Raw genomic sequence first — 26069 nt, 5'->3', positions numbered from 1 at the left:
AACACTAGAGATAATCTGATGGCGAGAGGCAAGCGCAGGAACCCAAGCAACAGAAACCAAGACTACATGCCATCATCGGAGCCCAATTCTCCCACCAAAACAAACATGGAATATCCAAACACACCAGAAAAGCAAGATCTAGTTTCAAAATCATATTTGATCATGATGCTGGAGGACTTCAGGAAAGACCTGAACACACTTAGGGAAGCACAGGAAAACATTAATAAACAAGTAAAAGCCTACAGAGAGGAATCGCAAAAATCCCTGAAAGAATTCCAGGAAAACACAATCAAACAGTTGAAGGAATTAAAAATGGAAATAGAAGCAATCAAGAAAGAACACATGGAAACAACCCTGGATATAGAAAACCAAAAGAAGAGACAAGGAGCTGTAGATACAAGCTTCACCAACAGAATACAAGAGATGGAAGAGAGAATCTCGGGAGCAGAAGATTCCATAGAAATCATTGACTCAACTGTCAAAGATAATGTAAAGCGGAAAAAGCTACTGGTCCAAAACATACAGGAAATCCAGGACTCAATGAGAAGATCAAACCTAAGGATAATAGGTATAGAAGAGAGTGAAGACTCCCAGCTCAAAGGACCAGTAAATATCTTCAACAAAATCATAGAAGAAAACTTCCCTAACCTAAAAAAAGAGATACCCATAGACATACAGGAAGCCTACAGAACTCCAAATAGATTGGACCAGAAAAGAAACACCTCCCGTCACATAATTGTCAAAACACCAAACGCACAAAATAAAGAAAGAATATTAAAAGCAGTAAGGGAAAAAGGTCAAGTAACATATAAAGGCAGACCTATCAGAATCACACCAGACTTCTCGCCAGAAACTATGAAGGCCAGAAGATCCTGGACTGATGTTATACAGACCCTAAGAGAACACAAATGCCAGCCCAGATTACTGTATCCAGCAAAACTCTCAATTAACATTGATGGAGAAACCAAGATATTCCATGACAAAACCAAATTTACACAATATCTTTCTACAAATCCAGCACTACAAAGGATAATTAATGGTAAAGCCCAACATAAGGAGGCAAGCTATACCCTAGAAGAAGCAAGAAACTAATCGTCTTGGCAACAAAACAAAGAGAATGAAAACACACAAACATAACCTCACATCAAATATGAATATAACGGGAAGCAATAATCACTATTCCTTAATATCTCTCAATATCAATGGCCTCAACTCCCCAATAAAAAGACATAGATTAACAAACTGGATACGCAACGAGGACCCTGCATTCTGCTGCCTACAGGAAACACACCTCAGAGACAAAGACAGACACTACCTCAGAGTGAAAGGCTGGAAAACAACTTTCCAAGCAAATGGTCAGAAGAAGCAAGCTGGAGTAGCCATTCTAATATCAAATAAAATCAATTTCCAACTAAAAGTCATCAAAAAAGATAAGGAAGGACACTTCATAGTCATCAAAGGAAAAATCAACCAAGATGAACTCTCAATCCTAAATATCTATGCCCCAAATACAAGGGCACCTACATACGTAAAAGAAACCTTACTAAAGCTCAAAACACACATTGCACCTCACACAATAATAGTGGGAGATTTCAACACCCCACTCTCATCAATGGACAGATCATGGAAACAGAAATTAAACAGTGATGTAGACAGACTAAGAGAAGTCATGAACCAAATGGACTTAACGGATATTTATAGAACATTCTATCCTAAAGCAAAAGGATATACCTTCTTCTCAGCTCCTCATGGTACTTTCTCCAAAATTGACCATATAATTGGTCAAAAAACGGGCCTCAACAGGTACAGAAAGATAGAAATAATCCCATGCGTGCTATCGGACCACCACGGCCTAAAACTGGTCTTCAATAACAATAAGGGAAGAATGCCCACATATACGTGGAAATTGAACAATGCTCTACTCAATGATAACCTGGTCAAGGAAGAAATAAAGAAAGAAATTAAAAACTTTTTAGAATTTAATGAAAATGAAGATACAACATACTCAAACTTATGGGACACAATGAAAGCTGTGCTAAGAGGAAAACTCATAGCGCTGAGTGCCTGCAGAAAGAAACAGGAAAGAGCATATGTCAGCAGCTTGACAGCACACCTAAAAGCTCTAGAACAAAAAGAAGCAAATACACCCAGGAGGAGTAGAAGGCAGGAAATAATCAAACTCAGAGCTGAAATCAACCAAGTAGAAACAAAAAGGACCATAGAAAGAATCAACAGAACCAAAAGTTGGTTCTTTGAGAAAATCAACAAGATAAATAAACCCTTAGCCAGACTAACGAGAGGACACAGAGAGTGTGTCCAAATTAACAAAATCAGAAATGAAAAGGGAGACATAACTACAGATTCGGAGGAAATTCAAAAAATCATCAGATCTTACTATAAAAACCTATATTCAACAAAATTTGAAAATCTTCAGGAAATGGACAATTTCCTAGACAGATACCAGGTATCGAAGTTAAATCAGGAACAGATAAACCAGTTAAACAACCCCATAACTCCTAAGGAAATAGAAGCAGTCATTAAAGGTCTCCCAACCAAAAAGAGCCCAGGTCCAGACGGGTTTAGTGCAGAATTCTATCAAACCTTCATAGAAGACCTCATACCAATATTATCCAAACTATTCCACAAAATTGAAACAGATGGAGCCCTACCGAATTCCTTCTACGAAGCCACAATTACTCTTATACCTAAACCACACAAAGACACAACAAAGAAAGAGAACTTCAGACCAATTTCCCTTATGAATATCGACGCAAAAATACTCAATAAAATTCTGGCAAACCGAATTCAAGAGCACATCAAAACAATCATCCACCATGATCAAGTAGGCTTCATCCCAGGCATGCAGGGATGGTTTAATATACGGAAAACCATCAACGTGATCCATTATATAAACAAACTGAAAGAACAGAACCACATGATCATTTCATTAGATGCTGAGAAAGCATTTGACAAAATTCAACACCCCTTCATGATAAAAGTCCTGGAAAGAATAGGAATTCAAGGCCCATACCGAAACATAGTAAAAGCCATATACAGCAAACCAGTTGCTAACATTAAACTAAATGGAGAGAAACTTGAAGCAATCCCACTAAAATCAGGGACTAGACAAGGCTGCCCACTCTCTCCCTACTTATTCAATATAGTTCTTGAAGTTCTAGCCAGAGCAATCAGACAACAAAAGGAGATCAAAGGGATACAGATCGGAAAAGAAGAGGTCAAAATATCACTATTTGCAGATGACATGATAGTATATTTAAGTGATCCCAAAAGTTCCACCAGAGAACTACTAAAGCTGATAAACAACTTCAGCAAAGTGGCTGGGTATAAAATTAACTCAAATAAATCAGTTGCCTTCCTCTATACAAAAGAGAAACAAGCCGAGAAAGAAATTAGGGAAACGACACCCTTCATAATAGACCCAAATAATATAAAGTACCTCGGTGTGACTTTAACCAAGCAAGTAAAAGATCTGTACAATAAGAACTTCAAGACACTGAGGAAAGAAATTGAAGAAGACCTCAGAAGATGGAAAGATCTCCCATGCTCATGGATTGGCAGGATTAATATGGTAAAAATGGCCATTTTACCAAAAGCAATCTACAGATTCAATGCAATCCCCATCAAAATACCAATCCAATTCTTCAAAGAGTTAGACAGAACAATTTGCAAATTCATCTGGAATAACAAAAAACCCAGGATAGCTAAAGCTATCCTCAACAATAAAAGGACTTCAGGGGGAATCACTATCCCTGAACTCAAGCAGTATTACAGAGCAATAGTGATAAAAACTGCATGGTATTGGTACAGAGACAGACAGATAGACCAATGGAATAGAATTGAAGACCCAGAAATGAACCCACACACCTATGGTCACTTGATTTTTGACAAAGGAGCCAAAACCATCCAATGGAAAAAAGATAGCATTTTCAGCAAATGGTGCTGGTTCAACTGGAGGGCAACATGTAGAAGAATGCAGATCGATCCATCCTTATCACCCTGTACAAAGCTTAAGTCCAAGTGGATCAAGGACCTCCACATCAAACCAGACACACTCAAACTAATAGAAGAAAAACTAGGGAAGCATCTGGAACACATGGGCACTGGAAAAAATTTCCTGAACAAAACACCAATGGCTTATGCTCTAAGATCAAGAATCGACAAATGGGATCTCATAAAACTGCAAAGCTTCTGTAAGGCAAAGGACACTGTGGTTAGGACAAAACGGCAACCAACACATTGGGAAAAGATCTTTACCAATCCTACAACAGATAGAGGCCTTATTTCCAAAATATACAAAGAACTCAAGAAGTTAGACCGCAGGGAAACAAATAACTCTATTAAAAAATGGGGTTCAGAGCTAAACAAAGAATTCACAGCTGAGGAATGCCGAATGGCTGAGAAACACCTAAAGAAATGTTCAACATCTTTAGTCATAAGGGAAATGCAAATTAAAACAACCCTGAGATTTCACCTCACACCAGTGCGATTGGCTAAGATCAAAAACTCAGGTGACAGCAGATGCTGGCGAGGATGTGGAGAAAGAGGAACACTCCTCCATTGTTGGTGGGATTGCAGACTGGTAAAACCATTCTGGAAATCAGTCTGGAGGTTCCTCAGAAAATTGGACATTGAACTGCCTGAGGATCCAGCTATACCTCTCTTGGGCATATACCCAAAAGATGCCTCAACATATAAAAGAGACACGTGCTCCACTATGTTCATCGCAGCCTTATTTATAATAGCCAGAAAATGGAAAGAACCCAGATGCCCTTCAACAGAGGAATGGATACAGAAAATGTGGTACATCTACACAATGGAATATTACTCAGCTATCAAAAACAACGAGTTTATGAAATTCGTAGGCAAATGGTTGGAACTGGAAAATATCATCCTGAGTGAGCTAACCCAATCACAGAAAGACATACATGGTATGCACTCATTGATAAGTGGCTATTAGCCCAAATGCTTGAATTACCCTAGATCCCTAGAACAAAGGAAACTCAAGACGGATGATCAAAATGTGAATGCTTCACTCCTTCTTTAAATGAGGAAAAAGAATACCCTTGGCAGGGAAGGGAGAGGCAAAGATTAAAACAGAGACTGAAGGAACACCCATTCAGAGCCTGCCCCACATGTGGCCCATACATATACAGCCACCCAATTAGACAAGATGGATGAAGCAAAGAAGTGCAGACCGACAGGAGCCGGATGTAGATCGCTCCTGAGAGACACAGCCAGAATACAGCAAATATAGAGGCGAATGCCAGCAGCAAACCACTGAACTGAGAATAGGTCCCCTATTGAAGGAATCAGAGAAAGAACTGGAAGAGCTTGAAGGGGCTCGAGACCCCAAAAGTACAACAATGCCAAGCAACCAGAGCTTCCAGGGACTAAGCCACTACCTAAAGACTATACATGGACTGACCCTGGACTCTGACCCCATAGGTAGCAATGAATATCCTAGTAAGAGCACCAGTGGAAGGGGAAGCCCTGGGTCCTGCTAAGACTGAACCCCCAGTGAACTAGTCTATGGGGGGAGGGCGGCAATGGGGGGAGGGTTGGGAGGGGAACACCCATAAGGAAGGGGAGGGGGGAGGGGGATGTTTGCCCGGAAACCGGGAAAGGGAATAACACTCGAAATGTATATAAGAAATACTCAAGTTAATAAAAAAAAAATGTGAAATTAAAAAAAAATAAAAGAGAAAGCTAAGAAACTCAAAAAAAAAAAAAAAAACAACACTTCATTCTCAAAACTAGCCTTAAGATCCTCACACTACCTTGACCTAACCTAAAATATTGCAACAAAATTTTGTCAATCCCCCGATTTAAAACTATCCCTAAAGGTATTAGAGCCTAAATCCAAACCCTCTCCATATTCTCATTCACATGTGTCCCTTTGGAAAACTCGAGGCTATAAAAATGTTCTCACTATGATGTGTTCTAATTAATACAGCTGTTTTAACAGGTTGTTTGACAACATTCTTATCAACACCTCTCAGTACTTCTTACTCATGCTGCTGACAATATAGGGCAGTTTCCTCATTTATACCAGTTTGTAAAGTACTATAGGAATGTGATTTCATTTTTCTTTCAGTAAAACCCAGCTTTAACACTATTTATTTACTAGTCTATTATTCCTTGTAGACCTTCTATCATTAATTAAGTTACTAAATGTACTTGGCTCTATTTCTGGACTCTACTATGATATGTTTGCTAAAAATATACTCCTATATACAAAAGAGCTATTTTAACTTTTTAAATCACTATTTATCTGTGCACATATGTATGTGTATGTGTGGAGTCGCAGGCTGTGGGGCTGGAGGGCTGAAGTCTAGCATCAGGTTTGGCAGTAGGTGCCCTTACCAGCTGAGCTATCTTACTAGCGCTACTGTAATTATTATAGTGTTATTCTATGCTCAAGGATCAAAGTCCCACTACATATCCTCCTTTTGCTCCAAGGCTTTCCATGCTATTCCTCTATGTTTATTTCCATGCATACCTTGGAATCAGCCTAAGAACTTAAAACAGACACAGAGGGAACACCCATTCAGAGCCTGCCCCACATGTGGTCCATACATATACAGCCATCCAATTAGACAAGATGGATGAAGCAAAGAAGTGCAGGCCGACAGGAGCCGGATGTAGACAGGAGCCAGGTTCGCTCCTGAGAGACACAGCCAGAATATAGCAAATACGGAGGCGAATGCCAGCAGCAAACCACTGAACTGAGAATAGGACCCCCGTTGAAGGAATCAGAGAAAGAACTGGAAGAGCTTGAAGGGGTCGATACCCCATATGTACAACAACGCCAAGCAACCAGAGCTTCCAGGGACTAAGCCACTACCTAAAGACTATACATGGACTGACCCTGGACTCTGACCTCATAGGTAGCAATGAATAGCCTAGCAAGAGCACCAGTGGAAGGGGAAGCCCTGGGTCCTGCTAAGACTGAACCCCCAGTGAACTAGACTGGTGGGGGGAGGGCGGCAATGGGGGGAGGATGGGGAGGGGAACACTCATAGAGAAGGGGAGGGGGAGGAATTAGGGGGATGTTGGCCCGGAAACCGGGAAAGGGAATAACACTCAAAATGTATATAAGAAATACTCAAGTTAATAAAATAAAAAAAAATAAAAAAAAGAATTACATTAAACTATTTTGATTTAGTGAATTACTGAATTTTAAATTTTTCGTGTGTTTGAGTTTTTGCCTGCATGTATGTCTGTGCACCACTTGTGTGCCTAATATCTGCAGAGGCCAAAAGAGGGCATTGGATCTTCTGGAACTGGAGTTAGAAACAGTTGTGAGCCACCAGACAGGTTCAGAAACTGAACCTAGGTCCTCTGTTCCCAGTCTCTCCAGTCCCTCCTATTCTAAATTTAATATTGTTGATTCTTCCTATCTGAAAAAGAGATGTAGCCAGGTGCAGCTGAAAATACCTCTGGTACCAGCTCTTCAGAAAGCTGAGGTGGGAAAATTACTGGTTCAAGACCAGACTGGACACAGTCTCAAACAAACAAACTCAGAAACTAAGCACAAGTTACATTTTAAAATCTACTCAGAGTTCAACTTGTACTTGGTATTATTAGAATGTATATGGAAGATATTCTGTACAACTTCATGGACCAATCTTACCTTAAACTTTCCCATAATTTTGAGTCAAATTTAAACTCTGTCATTGATATTTTTTCTCTGAGACATTATCCTTGAGGAGAAAAACCATCACCTTAATCTTCATTCTTTATGTTAACTTTACTTTGATAGAAAGGTATATCAAGTGCTATCATAAATGCAATAATGTAGATGAGATTAGAGATTTGTATTTGATTACATGATACAACACCACCCTGGGGAAACATGGTTCTACCTCTGAGCTTTTAGTACTTTCAAAAACACTTATTCATTTCCCACACTGGCAGGTTTGTTAGATGCAAACAGAAGTTTTCAGGAGACCTGTCCTCAGTGTAATATCAGAAAGCTTTACAATTCTGAAGCCACAAATATCATCAACAACTTTGGTGTGAACTGTCCTGAGCCCATGTTTTAAATGATGCTCTACCTTCAAATATATTTAAGAAATCTAAAAATTAATTTTGCTGTACGAATTAGAATATAAGACTTACTTTATTTCATTTATGGGCATAAGTGTTTTGCCTGCATGTACATATTTATACCAGGTCCATGTCTGGAGACTACAGAGGCCAGGAGAGGGTAGATCTTCTGGAACTAGATTTAGGAATGGTTGTGAGCTCCATCTGGTGCTGGGAAAGAACACAGGCCCTCTGAAAGAGCAGCAGATGGTCCTGACCACTGAGGGTCTCTCCGACCCTGGAATGTATTTCACAGATGCTGAAGATGATAATCTGGGAGGAGAATGCTTACCTTTTGCCAGTTCAGTTCTTGTGTCTCCATAATAATTTTAGCAATCTGCTCTTCATATTGAGTCTCTGCTTCCTAAGTTGAAAAGAAAAAGAATGCTATGAAAATTAAAAGTCCAAACATTTCATTCCAGCTCTTTCTAGAGACAGAAATGGTAAACCTTCACACTCAAAGGGGGAAAACCTGGCATTTTGCAAATTAAATGTATAAATCTAACAGAAAACTATGGCCCTATATCAATCAAGTAATCTAGAATCTGACTAGAGGTTAGGAATGCTGGCACACACCTTTAACACCAACATTTGGGAAGCAGAGACAGGTGTAATATATTTCAGAGCATGAGGGTCTTAGTTCAATCCCTAGAACCCACATAAAAGTCGAAGAGAATAACCTACTCCATGACGTTTTCCTCTGATCATATATAGTATGAGCACTCACACAACAACAATAATAGAAATTTCTTTAAAGAAAAATGCACTGTCTTAATAAAAAGATAACCTTTCCCAAAAGAGCATGCATGCCCTATTATCTCATTGCCATAATGGAGTTACTTGCACTCAAAAAGCAGTCACTTGTGGGAGGGTATTTTATTAATAACTACCACCAATGATGATTATCTGACTCAGACCAATGAAAAGTGAACTCTAAAATAGAAAGCAGGAAGGAAATGCATGCCAACAAATGTCAACATTATATGCTACATGACAAAATGAAGGTGGCATTAGACTCTCTTGCAGTAATACATGATTATAATTAAAGCTGACTGGCCAGAGATGTCATACATGCCTGTTAACTCACCTACTAAAGAGGAAGACAGAGGATTTCAAGTTCAAAGCCAGACTGAGTAACAGCGGAAGACTTATTTAAAAATAAATACACTTATGTGCATTATATACTGTATGCAAGTTATTTCTTCCCAAAACAGCTGTGTTAAAATGCAAAAGAGGGTGGGAGGTGGCTCAGCAGTTAGCCACATGTTGCTGAGCAGAGGACTGGGGTCCAGTTCCTAGCACCTACATGGTAGCTTCTAGCACCTATATGGTAGCTCACAATTAAATCCAATTCCAGGACCTCAGACATCCTCTTCTGAACTTCAAAAGCACCAGGCAAAACACTCAAATACATAAAATAAATAAATCCTTAAAAATATTTTAATGTAGAAGCTAATGCTTTCATCAATGTCAGTGTGGCTACACTATTTTTAGAAGGTAGACTGTAAGATTTTATCATGATATTGTTCTTGGTTATATGTATATATTGATTGATCCAGGAGATAATTTTTTTCAGGAGATAATTTTATAAGACAGGTATTCTTACTATTTTAGCTGAAGAAATGAAGGAAGCAAAAGGATAGTTTCTCAGTGTCCTAGTTTGCTTTCTAGTGCCATGATAAACACCATAACTAAAGGCAACTTGGGAGAGGAAAGGGTTTATTTCAACTCAAGTTTATATTCCAGCAACAAGGGAAGCCAAGGAAACAACTCAAGACAGGAGCATGGAGGCAGGAACTGAGGCAGAGACCATGGAGCAAGACTGCTTACTGGCTTCCTCAGTTTGTTGTTGTAGGCCACGGCCACCTTTCCAGAGGTGACAGCTTCTACAGTGGGCTGGGTACTCCCAAATCAATCTTCAATCCAGAAATTGCTCCCACAGATATGCCCACAGGCCATCTGACAGAGGCAGTTCCTCTTTCCTCTGCCCTCTGCCCCCTCAACTCTAGTGTGTGTCAAGTTTACAGAAAACTAACCAGCATGGAAAGCAGGGGATTTACTTGGCTTGCAGGTTGCAGTTCATCATCAAGAAATGTCAGAGAAGTACCTCAAGGCCAACAAAATAACTGAGACTACAGGCATTCTTTTTTATATATTTTTTCTTTTATTGGATTTTTCTTTATTTACATTTCAAATGTTATCCCCCTTCCTGATTTCCCCTCTGGAAACCACCTATTCTATCCCCCTTCCCCCTGCTTCTATGAAGGTGCTCCCCCACCCACCCACGTACTCACTCCCACCTCCCAGCCCTGGCATTCCTCTACACTGGAGCATCTAGTCTTCACAGGACCAAGGGCCTCTGCTTCCATTGACATCTAACAAGGCCATCCTCTGCTACATATGCAGCTGGAGCCATGGTTCCCTTCCATATGTACTCTTTGGTTTATCCCTGGGAGCTCTGGGGGGGGGGGTCTGGTTGGTTGATAATGTGTTCTTTTTATGGGGTTGCAAACTTCTTCAGCTACTTTAGCCCTTTCTCTAACTCCTCCATTGGGAACCCTGTTCCCAGTTCAATGTTTGGCTGTGAGCATCCACCTCTGTATTTGTCAGGCTCTGGCAGAGCCTCTCAGGAGACAGCTATAGCAGAAGAAAAAGTGGGGAAGAACCTTGAACACATAGGCACAGGGGAAATTTTCCCAAACAGAACACCAATGGCTTATGCTCTAAGATCAACAATAGACAAATGGGACCTCGTAAAACTGCAAAGCTTCTGTAAGACAAAGGACACTGTGGTTAGGACAAAACGGCAACCAACAGATTGGGAAAAGATCTTTATCAATCCTACAACAGATAGAGGGCTAATATCCAATATATACAAAGAGCTCAAGAAGTTAGACTCCAGAAAGTCAAATAACCCTATTTCAAAAATGAGATGTAGAGCTAAACAAAGAATTCTCAACTGAGGAACATCAAATGGCCAAGAAGCACCTAAAGAAATGTTCAACACCTTTAATCATCAAAGAAATGCAAATCAAAACAACCCTGAGATTCCACCTCACACTAGTCAGGATAGCTAAGACCAAAAACTCAGGTGACAGCAAATGCTGGCGAGGATGTGGAGAAAGAGGAACACTCCTCCATTGTTATTGGGATTGCAGACTGGTACAACCATTCTGGAAATCAGTCTGACGATTCCTCAGAAAATTGGACATAGTACTACCTGAGAACCCAGCTATACCACTCCAGGGCATATACCCAAACAATGCCCCAACCTATAACAAGGACACATGCTCCACTACGTTCATAGCAGCCTTATTTATAATAGCCAGAAGCTGGAAAGAACCCAGATGTCCTTCAACCTCTAGGAACAGATACAGAAAATACTTACACAATGGAGTACTACTCAGCCATTAAAAAATGGTGACTTCGGGGGCTGGGGATTTAGCTCAGTGGTAGAGCGCTTGCCTAGGAAGCGCAAGGCCCTGGGTTCGGTCCCCAGCTCCAAAAAAAAAGAACCAAAAAAAAAAAAATGGTGACTTCATGAAATTCTTAGGCAAATGGATAGAACTAAAAAATATCATCCTGAGTGAGGTAACCCAGTCACAAAAGAACACACACCGTATGTACTCGCTAATAAATGGATATTAGCCACGGTTCAGAATACCCAAGATACAATTTACAGACCACATGAAAGTCAAGAAGAAGAAAGACCAAAATGTGGATGCTTCAGTCCTTCTTAATAGGAGGAACAAAATACTCACAGGAGGAAATATGGAGTCAAAGTGTGGAACAAAGACTGAAGGAAAGGTCATCCACAGATGGCCACAGATGGGGATCCACCCCATACACGGTCACCAAACCCAGTCACTATTGGAGATGCCCAGAAGTGCATGCTGACTACAGGCATTCTTAAATCTAGAGCTTGTACTTGACCCCAAATTATCTGTCTTCAAAGACTCTTAAATTCTGCATTCTATTACCTTTAAGAGATTATGGATCTGAAAAGACATATATAGTTGCTTCAACAATTCTTCACACTCTTTATAGTCCACAAAAGTTAGAAAGGCATTCACAACTCTTTACCAGGGCCAGTAAGATGGCTCAGTGGGTAAAGGCCCTTGCAGCACAACTTGGTGACCTGAGTTTAATCCCTTTCTCCCACCTGATGGAAATAATTGATGTATGAAAAAACATAAAAATTAAGAACTGATGTGAGCTTTCTTGCTCCTCTCTTCCTCTTGGTCTTCCCTTCTTGACCTTGACCTTGCTCTGTCCTCTCAGTACCCACCTCACCCCACTCCACGTGCTCATTGCCAGCCTCCTCTTCTCTTCTCCTCTCTCTCTCTCTCTCTCTCTCTCTCTCTCTCTCTCTGTCTGTCTGTCTCTCTCTCTCTATGTCTGTCTCTGTCCCTCTGTCCATATGTCTCTGTCTCTGTCTCTCTGTCTCTGTCTCTGTCTCTCTCTCTCTACCTTTCTCTCCTCTATTACTCTCTTAACCTCCCTCCCCATGCCCTGAATAAACTCTATTCTATACTATATTAAAAAAGAAAAAAGAACTGATGTGAGAGCTGGAGGATGGCATAATGTAAAGAGGCTCTGAGTTCCACTTCCCAGCACCAGGGTCAGGTGGCTCACAACTGCCTGTAACTCCAGCTCCAGGGGAATCTGATAGCTCTCACTTCCACTGGCACCTGCACTCACATCCACATATTCACAAAGACAAACACACATGCACATAATTAAAAGCAAAATTAATAGTAAAAAATACAAATGTTTAAATAATTTCCATATCAGAAAACTTCCTAACAATTTGCTAATATAAAAACAGCTGCTTTAATACTATTAGAAAATGAACTTTTAGGTATTTTTATCAATATCAGAGATATTATCATGAGTAACTTTTGGCTAATTAGACTAAGAAAATATACAAAAGTGCATAATATTTTATGAAACAACATAGAGAAACTGAATTGAGCAATTGTAGAGGAGACAGATTATAAATTTGAAAAGTACCCAGTTACAGTTTCGGCTTCCTGAACACGTGCCTGCTGTATGTGCTATGTCCCTAAATCTGTTCAGGGTCAAGAATTGAAAGGGTCTGACCAACACACAGCCCATCTTGTAAAACTACAGCCTGAAGCAAGCACTTTAAAAAACCACAACACTTTCTAAAGGTTATAAAGAGTAAATAAACCATCAAATTACTCCTCCTTTATTGTTTTTGTAAAAACACTTAAATCCTTGTAGTCCTAAGGCATCTAATAAAAAATAAACACTTTTAGGATTCTATATTCTAGGATACTTTATTGAACTTGGAAGATAGGATTTTCTTGCTAAATTTATTTTCCTTCATTGACAAGCTCATAAGAATTTTTATTAAAACTTTTAAAAGTTACATGAACAGAAGAAAAACACAAATGCTAAATGATAAAGATTAAAAATAAATTTAGTAGAAAACTTGAAGCTAAAATGCCCTGGAAGTATAGGTATATAACAGTGCTACTCTTGGCAGTGTGACTAATACCTGTTTATCGGTTTTCTTTGTAAAATAAAGGTATGTGCTCTATGGATCGTAATGATCCGATCAATAGCAACTGCACAGATTTTTCTGGGCCCCATGGTGATGTAAGATTGTTTGCTACATTACACGACTGTGTGTCCAGTGCTCACTCAGTGTCCTTAGCAGATCAGTGTTACCTCAGACTACCCAAAACTCCATTAAATTTTGTCCTTGGACTTATTACTATTTGGATTCTTAACAGATTTTCTTGTAAAGTAATTCTTTTTTTTTTCTTTTTTTTCGGAGCTGGGGACCGAACCCAGGGCCTTGCGCTTTCTAGGCAAGCGCTCTACTACTGAGCTAAATCCCCAACCCATAAAGTAATTCTTAATTATAATTTTATCATAATGCATGTATGTGGTAACATAGTTGTTACCTGGCATGGCATGTTGTACCTACAAAACTTGAATCTGCTTCAAGTACAACCAAGGAATGGTTTATAAAAGCACATCAGGTGAAAGAACATTTTAATACACTCAAAGCTTCATGGTGAAGGTCTGTCATCCACATTATATAGCTGATCTGGATCAGAAATAGATCTTGCTTAAAAACTTTCAAATCCCACATTGAAATAGGAATTTCTATGTTGTTTTCAATACAATATAAGCTTTCAATTCAATATCATTCCTACCCCACTCAAGTCATATGCAGCCACCCAAATCCTGAATTTGTGACCCTTGTGCTATTATTGATCATCTCTATTCCTTTTCAGTAATCCTATGGATCTGCCTGTCGTGATTAATTATCAAAATCAAATCTAAGATTTAGAGTGAATTGACAGTAAGCTTGCCTAGCATAAATGAACTCTTGAGTTCAATCCCCAATAGGCAGTGGTGTGTCTCTAAAACCTAGCATATCAGAGACAGAAGCAGGAGGACCAGGAATTCAAGGCAAACCTAGAGACAGGAGATTCTGCCTCAAAAAAATAAATAAGAAATAGAGTCAAAATTCTACAGTGCACATACTATATGAACTATTTTGTTGATTCAAATTAGTAGTTTGTATATCTTTATTAATTTAAAGCATCCCATTGTTTTAAATTATATCACTACCAACTTAGCATAGCATGATGATGCACACCTTTAACCCAGCACTGGGGAGACACAGGCAGGTGAATCTCAAGGCCAGTCAGGGTCGCATGGTAGGACTAGTATCTTAAAACTGAAACATAAATTATTTATGGATGTTAACCTTGAATCTTTAAATATATGTATTTCTTCCTCCCCTCAAGACTCAGAGATCTATGTGGAAGGGATGCTGCAAAAATTTTAAGAGCAAGAGGTCATGGATGACTACAAGGAAACAGTATTTTCCAGATACAATGGGGCTGAAACATATATGAACTCACAGAGACTACAACAAGACCTGAACAAATTCAAAGCAGACAAAATCCCAGTATGTAGAAAGTGAAACAGTCCCACCCCAACTCCAAGTGCACGTATGTGTATGCTTTCTTCTGTGTGCATGCACTTACGTGTGTAGTTTTTGTTTTGTTTTTCTGTTTGTTTGGGTTTTTGTTTGTTTTTAAGAGAGAAAGAATATGAAGTTGGGTCAGTAGAGAATAGGAGAAACTGGGAGGTGTTGGGGGAAGGGAAAGAATATGACCATAATATATTCTATAAAACATTTTTTAAAAATGTTTAAAAGGCTGGAGCACCACTTGTGGCAAGATAGATAGATAGATAGATAGATAGATAGATAGATAGATAGATAGATAGATAGACAGACAGACACATGTTTTATTTGAAATACCCACAGAGATCAGATTAGAAAGGGGCTGTAGTGATCTTACAAGGAAAAGAAGAAAAAACACAGAGAGATAAAGGGGAAAGTGGAATAATTGAGCAGGAGGGAGTAAATAATGTAGAGGATGGGAGAGGCAGGGTAGAGAAGGGAATACAGGACTAAAGATCTTCTCAAAAAGCACCACCCACAGTGGGCTGGGCCTTCCTGCATCAATTAGTAACTGAGAAATGCCCTGTAGGCTTCCCCACAGCTGGGTCCTAAGGAGGCATTTCTCCATTGAGAGAGGCATCATATTCCAATTCCTTTCTGTTGTGGTTTGCCCTGGAGTTATCTGTATTTTGATGCTAATTCCACTGCCTCAAGGACAGCAGCCTAGTCACTACTTAGGACCCAGGAGACTTCAGCAGAACCTTCTCCCCAAAGAATTTGTAAAATACAGGTGAGGGGCAGGTACAGGATAGAAGGAGGCCTGTCATTGGGTGGGAGAGAAGTTTGAAGGAAGAGGAGGAGACTGGAACAGAAAGGAGAAAGAGACAGGAGGAGGGTGAGAAGCCATGGTCGGTGACATTAAGATTTCGCTTTGTGTATTTACAGGTTATTAATGTTTTTAAGGGATGGATGGTACAAGGCTTTGTATGTTTATGTGGACAATTATATCCTACCAATTGGATCTAAAGTTATTGTGTTGTGTGTTCTTTTATGTGTAGATTTAAGTGTAATGGAGTGTGGGTTGGCTGGTCTGGACCACCACGGAATTGGAATGTGTGCTTCTGGCAAGATATCCAGCAGATACCTTGGGGCACTGCAGTGCCGGACTCAGGGGGATAAAAGACAACCCTACTTTTTATATTTTTTATATTTTTACAACACCATTCCATATTCCATTCACTCAAATAACTCTAGTTTGTATTAAGTTGACATAAAAATTAGCCAGCACAAACACCACATCCAAAAACAATTTGAAGAAAAAGTGTATTTAATTGTACAGCTTGTAGTCCATGAAAATCAAGACAGGATGTGATGGCAGGAGCCTGGAAGTAGGAACTGAGGCAGAGGCCATAAAGCACTGTTGCTTACTGGCTTGCTTTTTCTAGCTTCTGTAGACCCTTATACCATCCCCATCGTGAGCTGGACCCTCTCACTCAATCAAAAAAAAAAAAATTGGCCCATAGACTTGCCTGCAGACTGATCTCAATTAAGATGCTTTACTCCCAAATGACCCTAGCTTCTTGTGTCAAGTAGACATAAAAACTAACCACATACCTGCCAAAACTTTTATAATTTTTTATAATTTTTAGGCTCTCTCTGTGTGTCTCTCGGTCTCTGTCTCTCTCTCTGTCTCTCTCTCTCTGTCTCTCTCTCTCTGTCTCTGTCTCTCTCTCTCTCAGTGTTGTGATGTAGAAATGGCTCAATGAATAGAGATAGTAGCCATACATACCTGATGAGTCAAATTTGACTCCCAGAACCCATGTGAAAAACAAAAGAGAGAACCAACTCCACAAACCTAAATTTTTTTCTTCATAAATAAGTGGTTGTTTGGGGGCTTCTTAAAAGGAAAAAAATACCAAAAAAAAAAAAAAATCAAGGCTTTCAATTCAAAATCTTAAGAGGGACTCACCCTTCTCATACGCAGCTCTTCTAGTGCTTCAAGTAAACTTGTTCTGAAATCGAGGAGCTGGATAGAAACCATTGTCTCTGAGGAACTCTGAAGTGTAAAGGTAGATGCTGATGGTTTGGTGTTGAAACTGTCCTCCATGTTAATATTCATTTCATTTCCTGCAATGCAAAAAATTTTAAGTGGTAAAAGATCATTTATCTGTGATTTTCTAGAAAAACTATAGTTACCACAAAAACATTATCCCATAACTCACTAAGTTCAACATTAAACAACAATGTTACTATCCCTCATATTCCAATAGTCAGAAAAATACTTGACAGCAATGGTTCTATTCTATTTCTCATAGCCTGAGGATTTTCAGGTACCTAAGTACTGCTTAAGACTACATTTTCTGCCCCTATACACCAAACTTGTGATGGCTGAGTTCCTAATTCTGCCCCTGCTACCCCTGCAGCCACAACTATCACTATTACCCATTCTGCCTTTGGCACAGCTACCTATGTACTGTCACCGTCTCCATGATACCAACAGATGATAAAGATCAAAAGGAGACAAGACTACTTGAGAAAATCTTTTTACTGGAATTAATATACACTGTCAGGAGGCAGTATAATATGGTGCCCCAGGATGAAACCAAAGAATCTGCCAGAAAGGGAATGTGTAGTAAGGGAGTTCTGCACCAGTCACTCCATAGCCCTTCATGCAAACAGAGGATTGTGTTTGTCCCTATTAGGTCTTCTGCTGGGTCACCATGGAAAGCACTCCCCACACTGGCCTGGATGAAAAAGGCTGCTAAAAGTGCACTGCGGTTGAACAGATGTGCTGCCTTCTAGGGTCATATACAGGACAGCTTATTGAACACAGCCATAGAGTGTTCACAGCAGCTGCCATGAGGGAGCTCTGACAGCTGCTGGAAAAGCCCACTTTGCTGAATATCTTCCAATCAAGTCAGAGAGGCACCACACCAAAGAATATTCCAACAACTCTCAGCTAACATCAGCCCTCAGCATCCTAGCTTTCTAATGGAAAAATAAACAGGAAAATGGCTGTTTAAGATGCAGGCTCGGGGCTGGGGATTTAGCTCAGTGGTAGAGCGCTTACCTAGGAAGCGCAAGGCCCTGGGTTCGGTCCCCAGCTCCGAAAAAAAGAACAAAAAAAAAAAAAAAAGATGCAGGCTCATCATTAACATTAATAGTACCTTAACATTATTGAACACTGCTCTGCTCTGAGTTAAATGTCCATGGGCAAAACTGTATCGTTTTATCCATCACATTACTACTAAAAACATGTTCGCAATAAATGAGGTATTACAGACAAATGGGACAGTTCCTCAAAGCAGATACATTTCCCAAGTGACTCAAGAAAAAAATCTACACAAACCTTCAGTAAAGAGACTGAATTAGCAATCAGAAAATTTCTCACAAGAGAAAGAGCTCAGGGCCAGGTTGTTTACTGGTAAATTATACCAAAAAAAATAAAATAAAAAAATAAATAACACCAATCTTTTACGAAACATTTCGGAGAGCAATAGAAAAGGAAACACTGTGAATTCACTTACAAACAAGACAAATATTCCATAAGGAAGTAAAACCATAAGTCAACAGTTCTTAGAATAAGAACATAAAATGCTACCAAATACACAAAAGGAATCACACATTGGGACCAAGGAGGCTTATCCTGAGAACACAAGACTAGCTTGATATGCTTTTAGAAATCATTTAATGTAGTAAACCACACTGATGGGATAAAAGGAAAAAGCAATAAAAAATAGGATCATTTTAATAAATGTAAGAGAAGTGTGACAAAGTCCCATGCCTTCTCGTGATAAAATTCTCACCAAGCTGTGAACAGGAGGGAACTTCTGCCTAATAGAGGGAATCTCTGAAAAGACATCTGCTTTGGTCAACCTGAAATGCCACCTACAGGCTCTGGTGTGGCAAAGCTTGGTTCCCAGCTGGGATACTACTGGGATGAATCTGTGGACCCTTTAGGAGCTAGAGCCTAGCTGTAGGACCAGGGTCACTTGGGATGGTCTTGAGGATCACAAGCCAACCCTGCTTTCTGGTCAGTGTCAGTAAAGTGAACATGAGGCAAGCTCCTGCCACCACATATGGAGACGAGCTGCAATGCCTTCCCCATCACAATGGACAAATCCCAAACCAAAAACCAAAATAAATCTTCATTCCTTATTCTGTTTCTTGTCAGATATTTGGTCACAGTAATCATAAAAGTAATTAATAAAATACTGAATTATAAACTTTTCCTCTAAGAAAATGAACTGACTGGATTCATCAAATTTTAAAATATGTATACTTTAAATAACATTATCAACCTACAAAGTGAGAAAAATTTACAAAGCATATATTTCACAAAAATATCATTATGAATATATAATATAAATAGCTTATGATTAAACAATAAAAGAGCAAAACAGCCAAGGGATTAGATCAAATTTTCCTCCAAATGCCTGCCCCCTCCTAGTCTCATCAACACTTGTCAATCAATGTCTGTCTGTGTGTGTGACCAGTATAAATGTGTACCAACACAAAACACATTTACTATCACTACTCATTAAGATGATAGAAATCAAAACCACAAGGAGATATTATTCCAGATATATTAAGATGGCATAATAAAAAAGAGAGAGAAAGATGTAGCTCAGTAGCAGAGTGCTTGCCTACCATGTGTGAGGTCCTGGGTTCAGCCAAAAGAAACCTCCCCCAATGCACATGCGAGAATGCGAGACACACACACACACACACACACACACACACACACACACACGCACACACACACACAAATATGGATGTTAACAAGTCCTGGCAAGACTAGGAGAACTTAGAATCACTTATATTACTTATGGAAATATAAAATCATTGGACTACTCTGAAAAACAGTTCAAAGGATAAATGTCGAGTTAGCATGACCCAGAATTCTACCCCTAGGCTTAAGCCCAGTTAAAATAATATATATCAAAAAATTGTACCTGAGTGTTCATAGCAGCATTAGTCTCAATAAGTCACAATAAAAATTTAAAAATTAAAAAAAAAATTAATGTCCAGCAATTAATGGATAAAAAAATAACAAAATGCAATATGACTATACAGTGGCCATAAGAAATAATAAAATATTAGTACATGCTATAAGATAGATGAGCCTAAACATTTTGCTCAGTAAAAGAAACAAAACAAAAAAAGGACACATGTTATTTGATTCTGTTTACATTAAGCATCTGGAATTGGCAAATCTATGGCAGAGGGGAGGCAGGAATAGGAAGACAGTTTCTTTTTGAGATAATAGAATGCTCTGGAATATGATAATGGTAGTAGTTTTACAATTTTCAGAATTTACTACAAAACTTTCTTAAAGGGTGAATTTCACATAGTTACAAATTTGTTTCAGGAAAAGTATGAGATATGTACTCATTTATAAGTGAATACTGTCTGTTAAATAAAAGATAATTACACTACAATCCACACAGATCCAGAGAAATTAGATAAAGAGGAGAGGTCTAGGGAGAGACACATGGATCTTCTTGGGAAGAGGAAAAGATTTTGTGGATGGACTGGGGGAGGTGGGGATGCAGACATACATCAGTGGTTGCTCAGGGTAAAGTGGGGTCATAGGGGCTTGGGGACTGCCTACCAATGGGTGTGGAGTTTCTTTGAAGGAAATGTTCTAGAACTGATTGTGGTGATAGTTGCACAACTGCAGATACACTAAAAATAATTAAATTGCACACCTCGAATAAACTATATAACATGGAAAAGTCTAACTCAATAAAGCTCTTTTTTTTCTTTTTTTAATGGAAGCATACTCTAAAACTATCAGTGAAACACTGAAGAAAGACTAATCAACAGGTTTCACTACTGGCTTATCAGGTAACAAAACCAGAATTCATTGGGGATTTCTCCCTCCATAGTAATAAAACATGTTGGTATGTAGATATGTTTTCTCCCAGGCCTTCATCTTCTCCAGAGAATTCTCCACTATTTTGAAGTAAAGGAGAGGGTAAAAAGCAGTGCACACTCAGACAGCCACAAGAATGCTAGGTGTAAGAGTTCAGTGAGGTTTTTACGGTTTTCATTTCAGCCCCATGCCATATCATGTCGTATATGATATACCTCTGACTACTGCGATGGCTCCATGTTTTTAAGATCATCAACTACCATCTCCTTGGGGCAAACAAAACATACAAAGATTTTCAACAAATCTGCCTCATTGTGAACAATCCTTATCCATGCCTTATCCATTGGGATGCCTTATCCATCAGAATACTTGGCGTTAATCTATTTCCAAACTTCCAAGTCAATTATACCAATTTTCTACCTACTTTTTGGCAAATACTTTTTATATATACACTTGCAAGGGTTTGTTTTATTTTGCTCCGCTTTAGCTTTTTTCTGTATTTTTATCCTGTGTGTACTGGTAGCCTTCCTGCCTGTATGTCTGTACACTACATGTACGCATGCTGGTGGAGGGCAAAGACAGAGTTGTATTCATTGGTACTGGAGTTACAGATGCCTATGAGTGCCATGTGGCTTCCGGGAATAGAACCAGGATCCTCTGAAAGAACAGCCAGTGCTCTTACCCACTGAGCTATCTCTGCAGCCCCTCTGGCAAATACTTTTGAATAACCTCTTATTCTCTCTTGTCTCTAAGTTAAAATACTTTTAAACATTATAACAAGTGTGGCAGAGAAGTTTTGATGTGGTTAGTCCACTATCTCCAACAAGATTTCAGAACCCATTTCCTATGTAATCCTGTAAAGTGTAGTGTGCATAGAGAGACACTGTGAAAGAGAGTTTATCTCTGAGTTAGAAACCAGCCTACTCTACACAATGGGATGTGGTATAAAATTTTTTAACGTTTTTAAGTGTGTAGGGCCAATGAGAAAGCTTAGTGGGTAAAGATACTTGTCATACAATCCTAATGACTTGAGTTTAAGCCCTAGAATTTAAAGGTAGAAGGAGAGAACAAAGTCTACAAAATTGTCCTCTGACTTCCACATGCATGTCATGGCACTCACATACCCTTGTGCGCGCACACACACACACACACACACACACACACACACACTTGTACTCATACATACATATTACATGTACACATGTATAATAAATATTTTGAAATATGTAATTGAAAAGATTAGTGAACTAAAGAAACATGAATTAGCTTCCTAGCCTATATACAATACAACAAACTTTCTCTGGACTTGAGATCACAATCTGGCTGGAGAGACAAACATAGAAACCAGCAATGTTCTAAATCTTAAAATGGAGGCATAGACAAAATACCTTTGAAAATGTAAGTGGAAACTATTAATTCCACGTATAGAGCCTAAGGACTGTTTTATAGAAACTATTTTATTATGCTAAGTCTTACAAATATCCAACAAAGTCTCTGAGAAAATAACCTAAGCAAAATTGTAAGTATAGCATTCTACAGTGCATCATCAATCTGCCAGTCAACAGTCTACTTGGTGGTGCCACCAAATCTAGATGATGTCTTTGTCCCTTAGTTCTAGGAGTCCATGCTGCTGTTTCCTCATGGCTCTCTCCTCCAGTGTCTTCCATCATGACTGGTTCATAGTACAGAGAAAACATACCCAGTCTGCTGCAGTGTTTAGGGCTATGGACTATCTGCTTGTCTCAAGAGCTCTACCTCCAACGTCAACAGAGAACTTGGCGCCCCTCTGGTCTCAGGTTACATGTCACATCTTCAGCATGCACCACACCTATTAACCCATTAGCACACTGTCCTTTATCTTCTCTCCAACACACCACAGAATCCAGATTAGTGTGCTAATCATGTGCTAAGCTTTAAGTCCTGTTTCTTCCTCGTCTACTTTATGAGAAGAGGAGCTCATTTATTTTGGCCATACTGTGTCTTCAGTACCTCGAGCAGGACTGACAGGAAGTATTATAAAAGCTTAAATAGTAGTTGGACAGTAAATGGATTTACCTCACTTACCTAGACACTGAGGTTATTAAATTAATGATCCCCTACTATTTAAAGAGCAACAGATTGGGGATTGGCTGATATTAATAAATATGTTAATAGGTAGCAATGTGACAACAAACTAACAGTTCTAGGATACTTTACTGTTCTATCACTTGTCCACCATGTTGAGAGATTCAATGCATCTTCAGCAATCGCCAAGGGATTCATGTGCATTTTTTTTTCAGCCTAAGTTTAGTCAAACACAATCTGGAGTTTGTCTTCCTTTTCAAATCTTTCTCAGTCCATCTCTGTCAGTGGGGTCACATATGCTTTTTAAATACTTAACGAATACATCTTTGCTTCTGTTTCCCTGGCTCTCGCCCTCTGCTCCTGTGCACACTCTCAGTCACATTCTCTTGGATTCCCACTTTCACTTCCCCCTTCATCTCATAAATCAAACAAAACTGTTAGTTTTTCCTTCAGATTGGCCTTGCTTCATTCTGCATCACTACTCCCCATTAGTAGTGTAGTTAGATTCTCACACACTATATTTAGCCCCCCATTCTGTGTGTGTGTGTGTGTTCATTGAGAATTTTAAAATATCTGACAACACTGACAGAGAAGGACTTAGAAAGATTTGAAAAGGAAGTCAAATCACACACTTTTTCTTGTTTCTTGTTATCCCTTTAACTTGTTTCCTGCCTCACTCTATCCCATAATTTTCTTCATTTTATTTAATAAGCGCCACTCAACAGTCTCCAAACTTAAAATGCCTCTTTGTCCTGCAATTGGGACTCAACTGTCCTAGCGCAAATTTAAGGGTTTCATTTTTCTTATTTTTAACTCAATATGCAAATGATTTCCTCTATTATAGTTTCTTTTTTTTTTAACAGATTTATTTATTTATTCTATATGAGTACACTGTAGCTGTCTTCAGACACACCAGAAGAGGGCATAGGATCCCATTACAGATGGTTGTGAGCCACCATGTGATTGCTGGGAGTTGAACTCAGGACCTCTGGAAGAGCAGTCAGTGCTCTTAACCACTGAGCCATCTCTCCAGCCCTCTATTATAGTTTCTTAACTGTGATCTATACTCATTCCTGCCTCTCCCAACACACACACACACACACACACACACACACACACACACACACACATACACACACACACACACACACACATACACAGAGAGAAAGACATGGAGGTACTAAATCTACCATGACAAACTCAAGGCTCATTTTTCCTCCAGAAATCTTACTCTGGACCACATTAAATCACATCAACCTCTCCATTTTCCAAATTCTTCTACGTGCTTCAATTCAGTGCTGCAGTTTAAAGGCTCACCAAGTGCTCTGTGTATGAACAATCTGCCTCACTACTGGTTGTTTCTTAGAGAAAAGCACTGATGTTCCCTCTTTCACCTAACAGCTATGGATACAGAGTACGTACTCAATAAACTAGTAGTTACAACAGTTGACGTGCACAGCATACCCATGACACAGTGATTTCATCAGTAGTTTCCTTTGGTCCCTATATTTCTTCCCTGAAATCTCTAGTTTATTTCTTCCTACATGTTATGATGAAAATATCACTGAGAGAAAGAGATGTCTCCTTGGTAAAAGTACTTGCCATGGCTTAGATTACAATTTCCAAATACACTTAAAAAGCAAGAAATAGTTGTAGCCAAGGGTCAAGCAATACAGCTATTGGATTAATTCACTGTTTATATTTATAATAAAAATAATTCATTTCATACACAGTGGTGAGCATCTGTAATCTTAGTACTCTTACAATGAAGACAGGAAGACCAGCCAGAAGTTTACAGGCCAGCTTCTCTGGAGTACTCACACTGTGGAGAGACAAGAGAAACCCTGTCTCAACAAAAGGGAAGAGAGTTTTTAAGTAACGGTAATTTGTTAACGGCTGCTTTTGTTTTGTTGTAACAGGGTCTCACTATATAGTTCAAGATGGCATAGAGAATTCACTACATAACCTAGGCTAGAACTCACTAGATAGCTCCAAGTGGCCTCAAATTTAGTGCCTCTCTGTCCCAAGTGTTAGGATTACAACTGTGCATTATTACTTTTTTTTTAAACATCTTTATTTATTATATACATTGTAGCTATCTTCAGACACACCAGAAAAGGGCATCAGATCTCATTACAGATGGTTGTAAGCCACCATGTGGTTGCTGGGATTTGAACTCATGACCTTTGGAAGAGCAGTCAGTGCTCTTAACCACTGAGCCATCTCTCCAGCCCCGCATTATTACTTCTTGAATGTCTAAGTATTATTCATACTTCATCAGAAAGTTATATTTCCTTTAGCAAATCATATCTATGAATTATATTTCAACATTACACAAGAAAAATTAAGTCATAGCATAAAGTAGACTGAGGCTGATAGATCTCTGTGAGTTTGAAGCCAGCCCGGTCTACATAGGAGATCCAGGCCAGTCAGAATTATATGATATGATTCTGTCAAAAAATAATAATAATTTAAGAATCCTACTATATTTTCATTTGTGATTTTCATTACAACAAAAGGCTAACTTATTTCCATCAACCTAGTCCAAGTCTTGATGTTGAGTCAATATCATGTTATTCATTTATCAAAACTACACTTTAAATTACATCTATATAAATTGGTATTTTCCCCTTCCCCCCTCTCTCTCCACATGTTCCTGGTCTTTCCTTTTTCTCCCTCTCTCTCTCTATGTCCTTCTCTGCCTCTACTCCCTTCTCTACTCCCCTTCCCATGCCCTAAATAAACTCTATTCTACACTTAAAAAATAAATAAATAAATTGGTGTTTGTTTCTTGTATCACATACATGCTGAGTCCATAACTTGGCTATTGGAAAGGGGTGTTTTGTCTTTAAATCATACCTTATTTATATATAGCTAACTTGATTATTTTAGATATTGCTGTATCAAACACAGCTATACAAGTGCCTATGTAGTGTTCTGACTTAAGAGCCTTTGAATGGAGTATATAAAAGCTCTAATTTCCATGAAATAAAGTTAAATAATCATTTCCATTATATAATAGATAATGTGTAAAATTGGGAAACCAAGCACACTACTTAGATA

The 26069-nt window shown here is 39.0% G+C and overlaps 1 protein-coding gene across 4 annotated transcripts in view; it reads right to left on the bottom strand.

The window, feature by feature from the left end:
• The window catches only part of Ccdc73 (coiled-coil domain containing 73), a 141818-nt gene that overhangs the window by 104544 nt on the left and 11205 nt on the right, over window positions 1–26069 (bottom strand). For 3 of the 4 annotated variants that reach the window (XM_063284942.1, XM_006234667.5, XM_063284943.1), the window contains exons 2-3: window positions 17034–17191; window positions 8402–8473 (exon numbers count right to left, since the gene is read on the bottom strand). In XM_063284942.1, coding sequence (XP_063141012.1) covers window positions 8402–8473; window positions 17034–17183 — 222 coding nt within the window. In that variant the 5' untranslated portion in view covers window positions 17184–17191. Of the gene's footprint in view, window positions 1–8401; window positions 8474–17033; window positions 17192–26069 lie in introns of those variants that run through there. The other variant, XM_063284945.1, reaches the window with a different exon arrangement.

Source organism: Rattus norvegicus, chromosome 3 (genome assembly GCF_036323735.1).
Source record: "Rattus norvegicus strain BN/NHsdMcwi chromosome 3, GRCr8, whole genome shotgun sequence".
NCBI classification, from domain to species: Eukaryota; Metazoa; Chordata; class Mammalia; order Rodentia; family Muridae; genus Rattus; species Rattus norvegicus.
Note: the sequence above shows the minus strand (reverse complement) of the source record. Positions and strands in the feature narration are given on the sequence as shown.